The sequence below is a fragment of the Prunus mume genome, linkage group LG5 (assembly GCF_029339155.1).
Source record: "Prunus mume cultivar Tortuosa linkage group LG5, ASM2933915v1, whole genome shotgun sequence".
In the NCBI taxonomy this organism is placed as follows: domain Eukaryota; kingdom Viridiplantae; phylum Streptophyta; class Magnoliopsida; order Rosales; family Rosaceae; genus Prunus; species Prunus mume.
The window spans coordinates 13,026,964-13,048,198 of NC_142702.1; the positions used below are offsets into that span (position 1 = coordinate 13,026,964).

A 21,235-nucleotide genomic window follows, 5' to 3' on the forward strand; every position below is an offset into this window, starting at 1 on the left:
ATTATCTGAAGCTAAAAGTCAATTTTCGCAAACAAACAACAACGCTACTCTTCACAAAGGATGTCTTATTATTTACAAGCTCAACACAAGATGTTTATCCTTCAATCCAAGAGAAAGTTATTCCTCCAATTAATTTTGGAAACTAGGAGTATATTGCCGAATACTGCAACGCACATTCAGCTAATCCAAAAAGCAACACGAGCTTGAGAATGCCAGTTTATAAGAAGTGGCCTAAAACAACACCAAAAAAAAAAAAAAAAAAACTAAAATGAAAACTTGTGTTGAGAAAGACAAGTATTTAATTTGGCTGAAAGTAAATTACGTACCCATGTAAATAAATCATAGGTTGGGGTGTGAAGTGGATGCAATATCAAAATCAATATGCCTCCGCTTCCGAAGATTATTCCCGGGTTGATCCAAAGGCAAAGAATGCCATTGCTCTTGATCATCAACGTTGTCGTTAGTAGTAGACACTGCTCCATGAGGCCTCTTTCGAGGACTTGTTCGTCCAAAAGACAAGGAAAGCTCAGTATTGACGTTGGTATTATCATTGTCCTCACCACAATCATCATCAACCGTCATGACAGCTGAGGGTTCATGATCATCCACTTGAGTATCATCACCATTACCATCACCATCCTGAGGGTATAGTAGGTGGACCCCACAACTCAGGAATTTGACGCATTTGGACCTCCCAACCCAATCAAATGTGAATGTTACTTCACAGCAGCTCCCTCCATCCGGCTGTCCCCAGGATATATTCCACGGAGTGTAAGTGAACCACACATGAGTGGACTCCGTCATTGTCAAATAATGACCATGGGGAAATGATTCCACAAGTCTTCCATTGATCCTAACGTGCACATCGCACATCAAACGATATTCCCCACTCTCCGTAAATCTGTCATCCCTTTTGGTATACTCGAAAACAACACACACGACCAATCCTGCCTTCTCCCACACCAAGTTCCGAGGAATTTTAATAAACCGGGAAGAGGGGAACTCTAAAACAGGTTCATGCACTACACAACAACTGAACCAATTGGGGACTTCATTGCCAGGAAGTACAATTTCGAAACGAGAGCGCTTGAGATTCCTGCTGCATTTTTTGTAGTTAAGAATCTTGATTTGATAAGAATATAGGCATTAAACTTAACAATATTAATATATATATATATATATATAGAGAGAGAGAGAGAGAGAGAGAGAGCAACCTGATTTTGTAAAAAATTTCCAGCTTTGCCAGGTAATAATCACCCTTGTCCGCGCATAGTCTTTGGCAATTAGTCAAGTCTAGACCCTGAAGCTCCGGTAACTCATTATGTTCGAATATACTTGGCAGCTTTGAAAATTTTTCCAATGATTTGCAATCGGCAAGGTTGAGGTCGTTCAGTTTTTCTGGAAGCGCTTCTGGAATTTCTCGAAGCAGCTTGCAACCAAACAAGTAAATTCTATCCAAATTGACCAATTTGCTTATGCACACAGGAAGGGCAACAAAATTGTTTCCCGAAAGATTAAGACTCAGGAAGGGACCACTTTTGGAGAGATTACACTTGTCTTGTGAAATATTTGAGTTAGCTGAAAGTGGCATTGATCCAGATGAGGACGAAATTTCCGAGTTTATCATGTTTTGAAATGTGCCGAGTTTTGGGCACTCTCTGAGATCAATATCACTCAGATTTTGAAGATCATAAACACTAGATGATATATTTGTAAGGGATTCACAACCATATGCCCATAAACTTTCGAGTCCACTGAGATATGCAATTGATGAAGGTAATTCTCTTATGCCACTTTCTTGGATTTCCAATTCCCTAAGGGAATCCATCTTGTCTACAATTTCTGGGAAATTCTCAAGCCTTTTGCAACCGCTAAGAATCAACATCTCTAGAGATTTCAACCTAATCATTGGTGGAAAATTGACAAGGTTGGAGCATCTTGAGAGGTCCAATGTAGCAAGTTTATCAAGAAATCCTATAGAAGAATCGACCTCAATTAAACTCTTACATCCACTAAGGGTCAAGTATTTTAAGTTTTCCATTCCAGACAAGTCAGGGATTCTTGCTAGGAATTTACAGTCCGTTAAATTTAGGGACATCAGCTTGGCCAGATTCTGTGAGACCAAAAAACAAAAAGGAAATAATCAAATGATAAGGTTCCAAAATAAATAAATAATAAAAACTCTTTGAAATGATAATGGATGAAAAAAAAAAACTTCAAAGTACCTTACACCCGTCTCCAAGTTGTTTGATACGACTGCAAGGCATACTGAATAGGACAAGATCCTTTGGTTGGAAACTGGATGGCAAATATTGCAACTGACAGTTGCCCCAATGAATCACTCTCAACTTGTTGGAGAAATAATCAACGGTATCTCCAGAAAGGCTTGCATTATGGTTTATAAAAAATTCAAGGTTCTTCATGGCTGAGAAGCATTTTGCATTCAAAGGTATCTCATCGGGTTTCGGCAAATTTACTATGATGCCTTTAAGTGTATTTGTCCCCTGTACGTAGTATTGAAAAGCAATATTATTAACCAACCAAGCCCTTTTATCAAATAACAATATGAGTACTGTTTCGAATTTTACTTTCTAGGAGATTTGATAAGAAAAATATAAGTTACTTGAAGCCTTTTCTCAACTGAATATAAGAATATGTGTGGATACATATGTATATTCTACTTACAGAATTGTCAGCTAGAACCTCGCGCACATCCTCATGAAACCACAATCTACTACGTTTTCCTGGCTCATTGGGAGATTCTTCATGAACAATATTCTTACCCATTTGTTCAAGTAAGTCGTGCATCAAAATCATATTGCATTCAAGAGTTATGATGGCATTCTCTACGAGCACCCGAATACAATTCTCAGGAAAGTTAAGCTTAGGGCCTTTAAGTACTTGTATCACATAGTCCACATCTTCACCCTTGAAGAAACATGCAATGTCCAGAAAAACTTGTTGCACATGATAATTCAATCCATCATAACTCGTTCGAAGTATTTTCTGAATATCTAAGTAAGGATCAGCTTCATAACTTCCTAATGTAGCATGCCAATACTCTAATTTTTGATTACGTAGATGTGAACCTAAAATTGTCAGAGCTAATGGAAGGTGTTGAGCATAGGCTATTGCACGCCTTGCAAGTGCCAAATAATCACCTTGAGGCTCCTTTCTTTTGAAGCAAATCATACTGAAAAGCTCAAGTGCATCTCGATGAGCTAATTTTTTGACCTCATATATTAACTCAATTCCATGACGAGCTAGCAATCCCCTATCTCTTGTTGTTACAATAACTCTACTTCCCTCACCAAACCAACCAGTTCCAGCTAACTTTTCTAACTGATCCAACTGATTCACATCGTCAAGAATTAAGAGAATCCTCTTACGGCTCAGCCGGTTCTTGATAACATTGATTCCTTTATCAAGACTGAACAATTGGAAGTTTATGCTTCCTAGGACTTGACAAAGAAGAGCCTCTTGTAATTTGATTAGTCCTCCATACATTGATTTATCTCTAACATCGGCCAGGAAACAGCTACCTTCAAACTTGTTTGCAATTGAATTATAAACAGCTTTCGCAATTGTTGTCTTGCCTATTCCAGGACTTCCCCATATACCAACCATGCAATGACCGTTTCCATCAACACTTAAAAGCTTATTGACATCTGTTACACAAGGCATTATTCCAACTGGGTATGCTGGCCCATCCAAATATGTGTTGTTGAGTACTTGAACTGAAATCTCCTCAACGACTTTATTGATAAATTTAGCTTCATACCTACCATTTTAAAAGCACATGATAGATTCAATGTGTATTCATATATTTATATTTTTATATTTATTATAAAGAAAACCGTATGAAAAGAATAGATATAAGTTGCTGGAATATATATATATACAGTCCCCTTCTATTAAGGGATCCCTCAAATAATTTTATTTGAGGGACGCCCTTTAGGGCACCCTACAATTTTTTTTCCAATAATCCAAACCATCTATTTTTTAGGTTTTCATTCATAGATCATCCTTACAAAAAATTAGACAAATCGGAAACCGTTTCAACATCCAATTGTGTCCTACAAAATCAATGAACACGGTGCTTCAAGAAATTACTAAAATTTCAATAACTCAATTGAATGGTCAAATGATATCGGATTCAAGTTATTTTTTGTAGAGATGATCTTTGAATGTGTATCTACAAAATAGACGGTTTGGATTAGTGAAATACAATCCGGAGTGGGCCCTACAAGGGGTATCCCTCAAATAAGCTTATTTGAGGGATCCCTCAATAGAAGCTCTCTGTATATATATATATATATATATTTATATATATATTAAAAGGCCAACGGAGCCAGGAATGTTAGATATATGCCTTAGAAGCCAATTTAAAATGGAATATTCTAAGAATATAATATAATGAATAATCAAAGGATATTACATTAATATACATAACATACACAAAGTAACATTTTCATGGATAAAGTCTAAAGAAGTTAGATTCAAGAGACCTTTCCATCATAGTAATATTGAATCGTAAACTGTTCTTGGTCATATGATCACCAATTGGACAATGGTAATCCGCAAGGACTAGTACTTACTATGTCTGCTCAATTGAAAGGATGACTAGTCTCAAGTCATTCGTCTAGAAGCACTGAGATAGGTGTGTAGGTGCTCTATAGAGATGGAGTTCATTGAACCTGATCAAATCAATAATTCTTGTATGGAAGACCTACTCAGAAGTATCAAACAAAGAATTCTAAGTTATGATAATGCAAATTAGTCCTTAGACCTGAGACATCACGGTTGTCTTATGGGTGAGTTGTTTGTTTTTTGAGAGCACAATACAGTCGTATCAAAAGGACGTGTGTAACACCCCGACTCCGTTTATTTTCCTATTTAATTTAATTAGGGGAAAATATTAAATTACTCCTGGGTTAAGGGTGATTTTGGTCACTTTCTTATCCGGGAAGATTTTGGGACCGTGAGTGGTGTGGTTGCGTAAGTGGTACTGAGACGAAAGCGTAGACAGGCGGTAGGCCTGAATCGGAGATTTAACGGCTTTGGCGATCAAAACTTGTTCGGTGGCGTAACTGTAATTATTTGAAGTCGGTTTGGGGTAAAATCAGATTTTCACATTTACCTCACTTTCTCTCTCTTCCTCCCGCGTCTTCTTCTCTCTTCCTCCCGTCTTCTTCTTCTCCTTGCGATTTTTCCCTTCCGTCACATTCACCGATCGGAAACCACCACACACCCGCCACCTCAGACCACCCGTCCGAGCGAGACCGGTCCGTTCGAACCATGCCTCTCCCTCTCTCTTCCCGGCCAAGATACAGAAACCCTCGGGACTCGCGGAAAATGCAGAATCGTGGCGGAATTGGAACTTCCAGCCGCTCGATCTCTCTCCTCCAGCCACCATTTCCGACGGGTAAGGTGAGGTTTCTCATCCATTTTGTGTGTTCTAGCTGGCTGTGGGATAGGTTTTGATAGATTTGCAGGCTAAATTCTCGAATTGGAAACCTAGGTTTTGGCCGGATTTCAATTTGAAATTCCGGCCACTTGCCGTCCGAATTGGACGTTGCCGTAGCTGAAAAAGTCGCTCCATTCTTCGAGTAGTATCTAGGATTGGAAGGGTGAACGTTGGTTTGGAGATTTTCCGTCGCCGGAAATCTCTCTACACACCCGCGCGCTGCCGGCGCGTGGGCAAGGTGGGTGAAGTTGTTTTCCATCCTGTTGAGATCCTTAGGTTGTCACGAGTGCGTAGGATTTCGCGGATCTCAATTTGGATATCGTTTGACTATCGAACGGATTTCGCATATTGTGCGTTATCCGGGTTCGATAAGCTCTGACCGTTGGATCGTTTCCAAATTGAAGTATGTTGATCTAGGTACTCTTAGAAACCTGTAGGAATTCGCGGATCGTGAATTGGAGCCCCGGATGTTCCGATTCAATAATGTGAAGTTTAGGAAATCGCGTTTACCGTGCGATTGGGAAGCGAATCCCAATCAGAATCGGACCTTAGGACGTTCCTTTGGACGTGAGCGCACCGGGAACTTGGGGATTTAAGTATTTCCTTTCGTGAATTTCCGTTTTGGAAGTACGTGATGTTAATCAAGGATTTGTATCTTGGAATAGGTACTTCGGTTGATCACTCGCAGCAGGCGGGACCCTCACGGGGCCGGGCAGCTTGGGATTACTTGTGAGTGGACTTTGTTTTAAGCATATGCATGGTTTTTAATTATGAAAGTTTTGTGCATATACTTTAAATGATGGTGACTTTGATTTAATAAGCCTTTGGTTGATGATTTGAATATGTTTATATATCTTGGCTATATATTTGAGTATAGACATATATATTTGAGTACGATGATTATGTTGATATGGATTTTGGGATGGCTATCTATATTGTCTATGTATAGAGTATGAGAGGTTGTTGTGGTGAGATTGTGGAAAGATAGAAGTTGAGGGATGGTTGTGAGATGTATGAGTATGGTAGGTGAGTACCATTCCCTAGTTACTAGGCTTCCCACACACGTCGTTGGCAGTGCCGGTGGGGTGGGAAGGCCATGAGATTACGGGTCTCACACATGGCGTTGGCAGTGCGGTGTGAGACACTTTCCATACGTGTCGTTGGCGTGCGTATGGGAGAGTATGTATATTGCTTGAGTATCATCACACACATCGTTGGCGGTGCGGTGGGGTGATGATACTGTCTGCGCGCGTAGGACTTGTTATGAGATTTGTGAGCTACACGTGTCGTTGGCAGTGCCGGCGTGTGAGCTATGGAGTTCCGTCCTCCGGTTGGACTACTCATCCCCGGACGCGGGTTAGTGTTCGGAAATCCTGCGTACCAGCTAACAATCCCCCGGTTGGATTGTCTCCCCGGTACATTAGTTTGGAGAGGAGTATATTTTATATTAGAATCCTAGCTATATATATATATATTTATATATGGGTATTTACGGGTTGTTGAGAGTTGCATATATTTTGGGAAATGAGTTGTGGGCTTGAGATGTGGAGATGTTTTGGACTTGGGATTTTTGTGTTTGAGTTTTGGTTTCTGAATTGTGAAACTGCATGCTAGAGCATTATTTTTACATGGTGGGGTTACTATGTTGATTTAAAGTGAAACTTTATTTCTGTCCACTCACATCTTTCTTTTGCGCCATGACATGAGTTGCTCTCAAGGCATTCGAGCAAGTCACGAGCTCGAACTTGTCTGCTTGATAGGGTCTGTATAAATTCTTTCTACTCCCCTATTTGTTGTAAACAAATTCTGTAGACGCTCTGTTATTGCCCATGTTAGGCTACTACTTGAGGCCGGAGGCCATTTTGTGTTAGATTGTAGTATGTAAAAGCATGCTGGCAGTTGGGTTGTGTTTTGATGTAAATTTTGCAGGTTGTTTATTGTTGGTTTGGGCATTTTACAGGGGAGACTCTGCCAAAATTTTGGTAGGATGTCTTGGGTTTTAGTAAGTGGGCCCGGCATCAGTATGATGTCGGCACTAAGACGGGATCCGCCTCGGGTTGGGAAATTCAGGCGGGTCTGTCAACGTGACTTAAAGGTCTTCCTCAAGATACTCAGCATATGCACAGAGGCATGTAAATGTACAACAAGGAATCTATACTCTTAGTAAAAAGAGAGTATACTCTGAAGATATGATTCTTGAATCTTTGGCCAAAGTACAGGAAGAGAATTGAAACAAAAATGTTTGCAATTGCATCCAACTGAATTATATAACCTTGAGATGTCATGTTAGGGATTTGACACAAGTTAACTATATCCCAACAATAGGACATAGAGTATTGTAATAGAGAATGACCAAATTGCATTGTAATCACAAACGTACTAGGTTCCCTAAATGAATTTTATTTAGCTTGGGTAGCCATGGAAGCCTTGTATGTAACATCCCACATCGACCAACGGAGAGGGGGTGATGTGCCTTATATGTACATACTCGCCTCAATCTAACATGAGGCCTTTTAGGAGCTCACTGGCTTGAGTCATGGGAACTCCGAAGTTAAGCGAGTTAGGGCTAGAGCAATCTCAAGATGGTGACCCACTGGGAAGTTGCTTATGAGTTCCCAGAAACAAAACCGTGAGGGCAGAGAGGGGGGCCCAAAGCGAACAATATCGTGCTGCGGCTTGGTCAAAGTCAAAAGTCAAAGGTCAAATTGTTGACCTGAGACTTGATGTGGTCAACAAAAGGTTGACTAAGACTAATGTTTGTTAGACGAGTTAGTGATTTAATTAGTTAAGTAATTAAATCAATTAAACTAATTGGATTAGTTCAATGAATTAAATAAAGTTATGGAACTTTAGTTTTGGTCCTACATGACTTAAGCATTTATGGGAAAACAGACTTTATAGACTCAGGCAAAGTGAGACACATTGTAAGATTAATGTGGTAGACCAAAATAGCCCAAAAAAGCCAAGGAAGAGGAGGGTGCAGCAAATGGGTCTTTAGTGGCACATGTGTGACAATATGTCTGTATATAATCATACCCATTGCACAACACCTCGTTAAGGTTTCAAGTTAGACATTTAGGAAGAGAGGAAAACATCAAGCCTCCTCCCTAGTGTCCCTTGGCCGGCCACTATAGAAAAGAAAAGGCTAGCACCCATTTCTGCTCTTGGTTCCTCATTCTTCTATTCTTATTCTACCTTGGTGAAGATACTTTGGGGAAACATAACTTCATTGTGCCTATTTGGAGAACAAAGTGGAGAGTCAACAACTAAGGGACCATTCACTCTACTTGAACACCATCCTTGGTTTCAGGATTTGCTCAAAGGGTATATGTTCTTAACCTTCATACAATATTTGTATTAGAGAGTCATTGGTCATACTTTCATAAACTTATAAAGATTAGGACCTAAGATGAGACTTGTCTGAACCTCTAGTTATTTCCTTACTTTCGTTTTATTTGATTTCATATTAGATATGCATATGGTAGATGGTTTATTCTCTCATAGCTTCTTAGGATTTTAGAAATCCCTACAATAGAAATTCCCTTCAAGGAACCTGCCGGTCATACATTTGTGTAAAACACGTTCACTCAGCATAGCAAAGAATATGTTGGTCATACACTTGTGTGAAATAGGTCATCAACTTGTGTGAAAAAACATTCACACAAGCAGAGCGAAGATCTGATGGTCATACGCTTGTTTGAAATACATTCACAAAAGTAGGGCGAGAAATGTTTTAGCCATACACTTGTGTGAAATACATTCACAAAAGCAGAGGGAGGGATCTGCTTATCACACACTTGTATGAAACACATTCCCGCAAACTTTGAACTTACCAGAATTGCTGAATCGGGGAAGTATACTTAGTTCACTTCATAATTCCCCTCTTTAACATTTCAAAGCCTTTTCATAAATCCTCAGTGACCACTAAACACGCCAATAACCTTAAGAAAAGTACGTAACTAAACTCACTACATCCATATGGATCATCATTTGGCCTGCAGCCCACGTACCAAATTGGGTAGCCCAAGGACCGATGGGCCAAAGCCTGGCCCAACCAGCTCTAACGTTAGGTTGAAATTGATTGAGTTTGAGGGTTGCTGCCAGTTTGGGTGTGGTCGGGTAATGGGAGAAGGAAGGATGGGGTTGGTTGGGTGGGGCGATGGGAAGATCGCCGACATGGTGATCATGGGAGAGATTTTATTGTTTTTCTTTTAATTTTTAATTATTTTCATTCTAAGTTCTGTCTTCTTTGGGGCTCACAGTCATAGTCGGAGAAAATGTGCGTCCATTTGGACTCAAACTAGTAGATGGATCAAATAACTCTCCATCTGAGATCATAGTAATTCAAGGAACAAAATTACAAGGTTTTTAATCAGTTGATGGAAGTGAAAACAAAGTAAACAAAGAAACCCATCAGATTTTATGGAGAGAGTTAAGAGGGTAGGGTGGGTCGGACATTTACACTAATTGAGGTTGAATGCGCCCCACATCATGACACCTTCGAAAACTGACTCGGGTTCTTAACGTCATATTTCCGATCCAAAAGTTGCACTAGGCCAAAATGAATCACAAAAGTGCATCCAATCAATTTGGCCATAATCCAACAGTCGAATTTTTGTAGATCGCACGATTGGAACACGACAACGAGAATCAGACTCTGATTCTTGACTTGAAAGTTCATACACAATCCTAGAAAACACCCACAAGGGGATACTAAAAGTAGAAGACGGTCTAACGGCCCGATTATCGCCAAATATAATGACCATCTGACCACATCACTAAGAATCATTGATTTGGGACCTACAAACGTCTGATTCTCGATCCATCAGTTTCTACACCCTCCTAGTACCACCAGCAACAAGATATCAATATTTAAAGTGGATCTAACTGTCCAATCATTGTTAATCAAACAGTCCATATTAGAAATTATGTCCTATATGTATATATATAACGGAATTATGTCATGCAATAATTATTATAACGGAATTATGTCATGCAATAATTATTAGAAATTATGTACCCGCCCTCCTTGAAATGCAACCCAGACAAATTTGCTGCTTCCGTAAGAGCTCTTCTCCATTCAAGTACTTTCTCCATGTCATCTTTGAATTTGCGTTCATGGTCAGCAAGTGCATCACCAAAACTACTTCTTTGATTTCGTACATATGAGGGATCCACCTTGTAGAAAATTGGCATAACAAGTTGTTGCTTTGATTTTTTATATTCAAGGATCTTAACAAGTTCATCCAAGCACCAACTTGAAGATGCATAGTTTTCTGAAAATACAATGACAGAAATCTTTGACTCTTCGATTGCGTTCAGAAGTGCAGGTGATATTTCTTCTCCTCTTGGAAGCTCATCGTCAATGAAAGTGTGTATTCCTTGACGATCCAAAGCAGTGTATAAGTGGTCGATAAAAGTTTTGCGTGTATCTTCACCTCTATAACTCAAAAACACATCGTATGTCCATGATTGAGTGAAAAGAAGAAGAAGAAGAAGAAGAAGAAGAGGGAAAAGAAGGAGATGGAGGAGAAGAATGCTTTCTCATCATTCGACTGTAATAAAAGTTAGGATGGAGGAGAAATGTAAGGTTCTTAGCTTTACTTAAACGGAGATTCTTCAGTAATTTTGACTGTCACTTTATAAACTGAAAAAAAACATAAATAAATACTTTACTCATATATTATAATATGGTACAAAATAAGAATAAACGACGTCTTTGACGCAACGAGAGAGGAACGGAAGAAGACCAAGAAGAAGTTCGGTGAAAGAGCAAAAAGAATGAACATTCCAAACCTCACGCCAAAAAAGTAAACTAGAGTACCAAAAAAGAAAAAGAAAAAAAAAAGAACAAGTTATGGAAATAAAGTTGCTTAGCTTGGACTCCGGTTATTAGGCTCAATTCACCAAAAACAAATTACATAGGCGGGTAAGTAGAAAAAAATTGAGTTAAAAGCGGAAAACTCAATGATTTTTTTTTAATGACTTTTGTTATTCATGAGAGGTCATTTTCTCCCGTTTGTTTCTTCCACGAGAAAATAAAGGCACCCTGCCAAGAAATTATGTGAAAATTCTATTGACACAGTCCACACGACAGAAAAATGATGGAAAAGATCGTTTGCAAGGCACTTATAATAACGACGCGGAAAATTTGCTTTGTGTTCAGATAGTCGACATGACTATTGGGCTTACATTTGTAGCTAATGTACAAAACTTCAGCAGAATCGTTTTCCATAAAAATTCTATAACAAGGTTTCAAAGTAGATTTTTCCGTGTTTGGGTGGTTAGAGGCTGACATGCACCAGGTGGTGACGTGTGGATGGCCTTCTAACTAAGTTTTTCCTAGTTAGTTTTCTCTTTGTGTTAGTATCAAAATTGTATTGTCATTTTCTAAACTCTAGTATAGGTCAGGAATTAGGGTGTGAATATCTTTTATTGGAAGTTTTGATGCAACACATTCAATTCCGAATTTTCAAAGTGTGACTTGATCGATATGAGGAAACTGATTTCAAGTAAATCATGACATAATCATGCATTCATTATAGGATTCCTAGTTTGAGTTATTTTCAATCAAGTATTTTTATGTTAATAGATTTTATATCTTAAAATTACTTTCCTAGTTGGACTCTATTTTGATTTAAGTTAAAATATTCCTTTGTATCCCAAACTTGGAGTGCACGTCCTTGATGATTCATTGTTTGCATCGTGCTATAATTGGTTTCCTTATATTAAGAGATGGGATTGGAATAGGATTGGTAGGTAATTGAAGGCATGCATAAAACCTGGCGCAATTGATAGAATCAATTGGGTTTTATGCAATAATTAATCTTTTTAGGCTTTAAAGCAATTCCCTTGACATAAGGAGAAGATCTATATAAAGAGGGCATGCCTCTCCTTGGTTTTGATACAGCTTTCATATTTTGTTTGAGCATCTAAAATTCTTAAGAAAGCTGTTGTGCATATTTTTTAGATAAGTCATCAAGTGTTCCATATTTACTTGGTGATTTATCAAATCCTTTCATCATTAACATTGCATTCATATGCATGTCGGTGACTCATATGGTTGAGGGCACCAAGACCGTGGTGGCGATTTTCCTCCAGCGAGCTTGAAGCAATGGTAACCAATATTGCGTTCAACATAAGGAGTGTCGAAGATCATCCCATGACAGAAGTTGAGTTACGAAGAAGTAATGTGTCTAGGATAAGTGTGTGAGTACTTCTTGTGTAACACCTCGACTCCAAATTTATTTCCTGTTTTAATTAATTTGAGTGAAATTACGAATTTACCCTTAGGATAGGGGTATTTTGGTCATTTTCTTATTCGAAAGGAATTTGGGAATTCCGGCTGTACCATTACATAGGTCATACTGACGTAGAGACGTAGTGGACTCACATCGGAGTTATAACGAGAGAGTTATGATCGAATGAAACTCAGTGGCATAATCGTAATTATTAGGAAAAGGGATTTTTGGATAAAAGTCAGAAATTCCCTCCTTTTTCTCTTTCTCTCTCCCCGCATGTTCTCTCTCTCTCTCTCTCCTCTCTGGCGATGGCTATAATAGCTGGCCACGTTTTGGCCGGCCGTGCTCTCCTCGCCACCACAGTTGATGGGGCAGGTACCAAAATGACCGGTCACCGTCCTCTTCCAACCCCAGCCAGGCCCCACCGCCGCCGTGATTTCGCGGAAAACGAAGAGAACGCCGGTTTCGCTCGAAACTTCGTCGGCTTCGTTCTCCATCGTCTTGCCGCCATTTTTGGCAATCCAGGTATAGAAATTCATCCTTTCTTCATGATCTAGCTGATGGTTGGGTAGGATTTCATAAATTTTGAGCCTAGGTAGCTTGATCTACGAATTGAAATTCGGCCAGTTTTGGGATCGCAATTTCGGCCACTTCCGGTCATTTTTTGGGGTATGCCCAAGAACAAAAGTGACTCCAAATAGGGTGTTACACCTAGGGTAGGAGTCTTGAGCCGTGATTTTGGGTTTTTCCGATGATGGGTTATCGCTTTGGACACTCACGTGCTGGCGGCCCGTGGGCACTGTAGAAAGGGGCATTATGTCCCAAGGTAATCTGCTGGTCCTCACGAGAGCGTAGGTGTGCTCATATTTAAATTTGGATAGCGTATGAGTCTCGAACAGATATCGCCTATTGCGCGTTATCTGGGTTCGTTTGGTTTGAACCGTTGGATAGTCTTGGATTTAATATATGTTGATTAAGGTATTTCTAGGATCGTATAGGAATTTACGGATAGTGAATCGGAGCCCCGGATGTTCCGATTTAACAACTTAAAGTTTGGATTTTATAGTAACTGTCCGATAGTGCGATCGTAAGCGATCCGACCGTCCGATCTGGACCAAACTTGCAGGACTTGTGTCCTAAGCCTTGTAGAACCTATGGAAACTTTCGGATCGAAATTTGGAGGTCGTGGGCCTCATGGGCCTGTTTGACCAGGTGTGGGTAGTTTGCTTGGGTCTTCCGAGGTAGTCTTACCTTGCTAGGAGGATTATAATGCCCTAGTGACAGGTTTTGAGCATTGTGGAGTTATGTGGATTATGTGGATTTAAGATATTAATTTATTGTCTTTAATTGGGGGATTATCGGATGCTACATTAGGGTTGAGCTTTATGCAATATTGGAAAGTATATATAAATATAGTATAAAGATATGAAGATGTTTAATTTTACTGTGTAAGTACCAACGTGTGATGATGAGGTCACACGTGTCGTAGGAGTAGCCGACGTATTGATGCACTCCCATACATGGCGTTGGTATATCCGCATATGGGGAGATACGTGATATTGTGTTGAGGTTGCACGTGTCGTAGGAGTAGTCGGCGTGTTGACAGACCCCATATGTTACGTCGGTATATCCGGCGTATGGGGAGATATGTGGTATTGTGTTGAGGTCGACGTGTCTTGAGTAGCCAGAGTGTTGCAGACTCCATACGTGGCATTGGTAGATCCGGCGTATGGGGAGATATGTGAGATTGTGATTTAAAGTAAAAGGGTTTTAGAAAGAACTACGTGTGGCTTGATCCCTCAGTAAGGGTACGTAGGCAGCCTAGGGTTACTAGGTGCAGCCGCGGGTTAAACCTGACCTTGTTGTTGGTCCTAAGACTTGGTTGAATTGAGGCTTGATCGGTGGACTAAGTGAGTGTGATTATTGTGTGATTGTGGTTCAGTTAGGTTTGAAATCCTTTTTGGAGTGTTGCACGGTTTAGGTTGAGGCCCTAAACTACTTGTGTTTGTGTTAGGAGGTTAAACCTCATATGTTAGATATTTTGGGGGAGTTAGATGATAGAGGATGCATGCTAAATTTGGGAAGTTAATTTATGTTATGTGAAGGCCGGAGGCCGATTATTTAAATTTCATGAAATTATATTGTGCATGCTTTTGGTTGGGTTATTAAAATGTGTTTTTTTGCAGGTGGAAATTTTGGGGAATATTTAATTTACAGGGGATACTCTGCTGAAATTTCGAGAAAGTCTCGTGCCCCTACTCCTTTTGCAAAAGGAGGCTACATTTTTAGTGAGTGAGCCCGGCATGGGTGTGATGCCGAGGTTTCCACAGGATTCATCTCGGGTTTCGGGAAATTCGGGGCGGGTCCTGTGATCTTGTAATCATCGTTGTACAGTGGATTTGTATTGGGCTGAGGAGTCTCGTGGATTTTCCCTAGAGGTGGGGTTTTACCACGTAAAATAATTATCTGCGTGTTCCTTTATTTTATATTCAGCACTTTTCAGGATTGATAAGCCATATCAATCCTGCTACCCAAGTTTATTTTTTGTTTATTGATTATAATCTTTAATTGGTCTATTCCCCCTGTCACATCCCTAGATCGGCTCTGCCGTAGCATGATATTGTGTGCTTTGGGCCCCCCTCTCTACCCTCACGCTTTTGTTTATGGGAACTCACGAGCAACTTCCCAGTAGGTCCCCAATCTTAGGATTGCTCTAGCCCCAACTCGCTTAACTTCGGAGTTCCCATGATTTTGAAGCCAGTGAACTTCCAAAAGGCCTCGTGCTTAGATGGAGGTGGGCATGTACATATAAGGCATATCACCCTCTCTCCGTTGGTCGATATGGGATGTTACAATCGACCCTCTTTAGGGGCCCGACGTTCTTGTCGGCATACTCGCACCACACGGCAGAGTGGCTCTGATACCAAATTGTCACATCCCGGGATCGGCTCCGCCATAGCACGATATTGTCCGCTTTAGTCCCCCCCTCTCTACCCTCACAGTTTTGTTTCTAGGAAATTACGAGCAACTTCCCAGTGGATCACCCATCTTGGGATTGCTCTAGCCCCAACTCGCTTAATGTCGAAGTTCCCATAACTCCGAAGCTAGTGAGTTTCCAAAAGGCCTCGTCCTAGATGGAGATGGGCATATACATATAAGGCACATCACCTCTTCTTCGTTGGTTGATGTGGGATGCTACACAACATCTCTAGGCAGTCTTAGTCATCCTACAGGTAATTTCAATTGGCATCAAAGCAGGTCGCTATACACACTTAGCGAGGTCCAAAATATTGTAGGATGGATCATGCTACTTTGAGACAGCTCTAGAATTTTCTTAAGAATCGAAACTTTTAGTATCAAGACCCACGAAACAACTCTGGTATGAATTTTGAAAAATTAGAAATATTTATAATTTTGATTTTGTTTCTAAATCTTGCAGGTCAAATGACAAGAAAAATTCAAAAGGAAAAGTCAAATGCTTCAAATGTGGAGGTTATGGTCACATCTTCTAAATGTGATAACACTTTGAAGAAGTAAAAGGACGGGAAGAACAAAACATCGAATACAAGTGATAGTGAATCGGAATCAGAGAATGAAGAAAAGACGGTTGCACTCATAACCACAATTAGCTTGGATGAATCACATGAGGATGATGATTGTGAAGATATGAAAATTGAGTTTATCATGAAGAAGTAGGATGACTTGCTCCCTGCGTCACAAAAACTCAATAAACAAAATGTCAAGTTCGTCAAATCTGTTGTTGAGTTGAAGTTGGAAAATAGCAAGACTGCAAACGAGGTTCAATCCCTTGAAGCAGATTCCGAAAAGGTAAGTACAGGTATGAACGAAAAAATGATGTTTTTACACAAAAAATTGACTGATCAGAATAAATTAATTGCAATCTAGTTTATATGCACATGTGATTACTTGAATATATGTGGGTGGCATAGCATGCGTTTAAGGTGGCCAAGAGAGGATTGTATTAATGACAGTTTGTTTTTTGGTTATGCAAATTGAGACCTTGGTAGTCATTTATAGGGACAGAGGAATTAGATGACCTTTGTTTAAAGCACTTTCAGTAAGGTCATTTACATTCTATAGTTTTAATCTTGATCGAAGACTTATGTGGTGTTGAAGAGTTTTAAGTGTGATTATAAAGACTTTGATAATTGTATGATCAATAAATCTCGATAGTCTCCTATACTTTCATAAGGCCTTAAAGTGATCAATACGAGTTTTCCTTAGTGATTATTTGACTAAGTGGGAGACTGTAAGACAAATCCGTGTCTTAGTCTAAATTGTGGTCCTATAATCATATCTAGTTTGGAGGAGCTCTAATTGATCAGGGAGTATTAATCCTAATACCAGTAGGATACTCAATCAAATAGTGTGTTTACATTGAGATAGGAATATCTTAAGAATTCCTAATTCTATATATGGATTAAAATATCAAATTCCTAAGCAAACAGAATCTGTCCGAGTACTCCTTGATGGGTAAGGTACTGGAACAGGTCCTTATAAATAAGGTCCCTTCCCTATCAGCAAAAACACTCATAATAGAAAACTCACCCCATCCAGAGATAGAGATAAAGTGCCAAGTAGGAGAAGAAGATCTTTATTCACAATGTCTGATCAAGGTTAATATTTGAGATTCAAAGACATGATAGAACTTAGACAAGTTGGAACAAGGAGCCTAGGAACTATTTTTAAAGGAAAGCTTTCTTCTGAATTCTTTGTTGTTGTGGAAGTACATAAAAATTCTAAGGGAAATGGGGAAGAGTTCGTAGACGTAGTTTGCTTGGTTGGCTTTTGTGCTGATGGATTTAGACGAGCTCTTGTTTATGAGTTCTTGCCCAATGGTTCGCTATAGGATTTCGTTTCATCAGCAGATAGTAAGCCATTTCCTTGGTTGGGAAATGTTGCATGACATTGCAATAAGCATAGCCAAAGGAATTGAAAATCTTCACCAGGAATGTGATCAACGAATCCTCCATTTTGATATTAAACCCCATAATGTTTTGCCAGACCACAACTTCACTCCAAAAATTTATGATTTTGGTTTGGCCAAATTATGTTCCAAGGGTCAGACTACAGTGTCAATGACTACAGTTAGAGGCACCATGGGATACATTGCACCCGAAGTGTTCTCTAGGAATTTTAAGAAGGAAGAATATTGGTTCAAGCACAAAGATCACAAATGAAATTTACTACCCAGATCTATAATCTTCTAGAAGGAGGAGATGACCTACGAATCCATATTGCGGACAACAGAGATGGTAAAATTCCAAAGAAACGTAATTGTAGGGGTCTGGTACATCGAATGGTTCCCGGTCCTAAATTCCTAATCCTTTTGGGCCTGTTTGGTGGGCTGGACTGGACAAGACTTTTTCAATTAAAATGGATTACAATCTTGTCCGTCGTTTGGTGAGCTTAAATGCACAACAAGACTGGTTAGGACTCATATTTCCTATCGGATAACAATCCAGCAAACCCTAGTATTGTAAACCTGAGGGGAACCACGTGTTTAGAACGACATCACCTCCTTTCTATTGAGAATTAAGCTGCATACTCAGCTTAAATCAACCTGCAGATGACAATCCTGCAGATTGGAATTGAAGAGATGAGGAATTAGTTTTTTTTTAAATAGCCGTTAGTTTAAATATGTAACAGCTTTATTTCTATTTTTAGAAACCAGCACAGCTGTTATTTTTGTCCTATTTGGTTTGTATCTGGGTCATCCGATCTTTCTCCAAGTGGAAAGATCGTAGCCTCCTATGGTCGAATGGCTGGAGATGAGTACTTGCTCCCTAAAAACTAGGGTCTGTTTTTTGACTGAGATAGGAATATAGTCATGTAATACCTCTGCGTTTTCGATAGAGATATATACTGAAACATTAAAATCCTCTGTTTTCTTCTATCCTTCTTTCTCGAGGTGAAACGACCCGACCCAATTCCACTTTGAAATCGGGCGAATCCAGCTTTAAAACCGACACTGCAAGCGTGGGTCGTAAGGACCAAAATGCCTGAAAATAATAACATAAACCCCAGAGCCCTAACTCGTGGCTGCGCCGATAATCGTAGGCTGCTCGTACGCACTTTACGAGGGATCAAGCCACACGTAGTTCTTTCCTCTGTACCTGACCTATAACTAGTTTGTTTTATTATAAACCTCACTCTAGGGCTGACATTTATGGAGTAACTGGGACTTCGTTTTACGATCTGTCAACTACTATATGATCCTGGAACTGTCTAGATCAACATACTTGGAATTAACTACGATCCAACGGTTCAAACGTATTGAATCCGGAAATCGCACAGTAGGCGAGATCCGTTCGGGTTCAAACGGTATCCAAATTGAGATCCGCGAAATCCTACGTGCTCGTGAGGACTAAGAGATCATTCTAGGACTAACTCTGGTCCCCACCCTGCTGTCCACATGCCGCCACAAGCGCTGGCGCGTGGTGCCTAAAGCGATAACACTCCGCCGGAAAAACTCTAAACCACGGCTCAAGACTCCTACCCTAGGTATAACACCCTATTTGGAGCGACTTTTGTTCTTGGACCTACCCAAAAAAACTGGCCGAAAGTGGTTGGAATCTCAACCCGAAATTCGGCTAAACTTTGGATCCAAGATCGAGTTATCTACGCTAGAAATTTCTGAAATCCTACCCAACCAGCAGCTAGGGCTCGAGAAATAGATGAGTTTCCATACTGGATCACCGGAAATGGTGGCGGATGATGGAGAACGAGCCGTCAGTGTATGAAAAAGCATCTAACACCGCTGTTTATTGGTGTTTCAGGCTACCACGGAGGCGAATCGGGCAGCAAAGGTGGGTCTGGAAGAGGGAAGTGTGGTAGTTCTAACGAAACTGGTCTTCCTTGAATTGGGGTCGGAGTTGAAAGAAAACACCTCCAGTCGGCTGCTCCCGAAATGCACTGCAGGTTTATAAAATCTGAACTTCAAAATATTTACGGTTATGACACTGAACTTCTTTTGATCGTAACTCCTTCGTTACAACTCCGATTTGAGTCCACTACATGTCTACGGACTCATCTCGCTGCGCTCTACGCAACGGTATAACTGAAATCCCAAAATTCCTTCCCGGTGAAAATTCAACTTTTAAACTAATAAAATATTCTAGAGGTATAATGGTCTTTTACTAGAATAAATTAATAATTAAATATTAATTAAGGACCGGGTTGTTACATGAGGTGTATTTCTCCTAAAGGTTTCAGCTTCCGTTTTCAACCTAAAGTATTAAGCTTAATACTAATTGAACATGGTATCAAAGCTCCTGGTTTGATTCCGGAGAAGGGCGTGAGCTGTGAGAGAGAGGTCTTTCCTGAAATTCCTAAAAGGGATAAAGGTTGCTCTTTTATTGTGTGGTTCACTGTGACTCACATAAAAATGGTGGGATCAGGTTCTTCAGGTGGAGATTTACGAACTCCATAGTTTGATGGTGCAAACTATGATTTTTGGGCAGTCAAAATGGAAACTATTCTCATAGCATATGATCTATGGGATGCAGTAGAGGTTGGAGTACAATCACAACCGATTCTTGAGGAGGAAGAAGGCTTTGGAGGTGAAGTAAGTGAGGTTGAGCAAGTTCCAATGGAAGCACCTACTATCTCCAGAGAAGATTAGATCAAAAATGCCAACGCATTGAGTCTTATTCAAGGAGCGCTAACAGATGAGCTCTTTCCTCGCATAGAAATGAGAAGACTGCAAAAGGAGCTTGGGATACTCTGAGAGGAGAGTATAGAGGAGATAAAAAGGTAAGAGCTGTAAAACTTCAAGCAATTAGCGCAGATTTTGAGTATATAAGAATGACATATGGTGAAGCCTAGATAGCTATTTGTCTAAGTGTTTTGGAACTGTGAATAATTTGAAATCACTTGGTGAAGATGTGTCTGAAACAAGAATTGTGCAAAAACTCTTAATGAGCCTAGGTAGAAAATATAAGTCCATTATGTCTATCATTGAAGAAACTTGAGATCTTGATGTTCTTAGAGTTGAAGAAGTTATTGCATCTGTCAAGGTTTATGATGAAAGGGATAAATTGATAGGAACTGAGAAAGCTTTCAGTAGCCTCAAGGTTTTGGAAATAACCAAGTTCATGGTACTCATAAGGGCTCACAAAGTAGACCAAATCCAAAGTGGCAGGGACAAGACAAAAAGGGATTAAATTGGTCTCAAAATGGAAGCTTGAACAACAATAATGGCTCAAGCTGGAATAATAGTGCTGGAGGAAATTGGAACAATAGCTTCAATTCACAGAACAAGCAAGGTAGTAGCAGTCAAGGAAGTGTGAAACCACAGTGCCAAGTATGTCAGAAGTATCATTTTGGTATGTGCAGGCACAAAGGCAAACCTAGATTTGGAAAATGCAATAGGTTTGGTCATACTGCAAAGGACTGTGAAGGTCATAGTCACAAACAAGTAGCCAACTATGCAAAGGAAGAAGAAGTAACCTATGCTTGTCACTCTGCAAGTTTGCAAGATAAAAGTGTATGGTTTGTGCTGACA

The 21,235-nt window shown here is 39.9% G+C and overlaps 1 protein-coding gene across 1 annotated transcript; it reads right to left on the reverse strand.

Moving 5' to 3' along the window:
- Nucleotides 1-339: 339 nt before the first annotated feature.
- LOC103331260 (disease resistance protein RPV1-like) lies at nucleotides 340-13,535 on the reverse strand. The gene is made up of 6 exons (XM_089052341.1): nucleotides 13,502-13,535; nucleotides 10,488-10,953; nucleotides 2,686-3,781; nucleotides 2,226-2,504; nucleotides 1,215-2,113; nucleotides 340-1,099 (listed from the first exon to the last, which is right to left on the reverse strand). The coding sequence occupies exons 1-6, from the start codon at nucleotides 13,521-13,523 to the stop codon at nucleotides 340-342; spliced, it is 3,522 nt and encodes a 1,173-aa protein (XP_088908467.1). The 5' UTR covers nucleotides 13,524-13,535.
- Nucleotides 13,536-21,235: the final 7,700 nt, after the last annotated feature.

Coding starts and splice junctions, on each gene's coding strand:
- LOC103331260 (XM_089052341.1), bottom strand. CDS start 13,523: ATGCCCCTTTCTACAGTGCCCA. Junction 2,505..2,685: donor AGGTTCTAGCTGACAATTCT/GTAAGTAGAATA, acceptor TACTACGTACAG/GGGACAAATACACTTAAAGG. Junction 1,100..1,214: donor GAAATTTTTTACAAAATCAG/GTTGCTCTCTCT, acceptor CAAAAAATGCAG/CAGGAATCTCAAGCGCTCTC.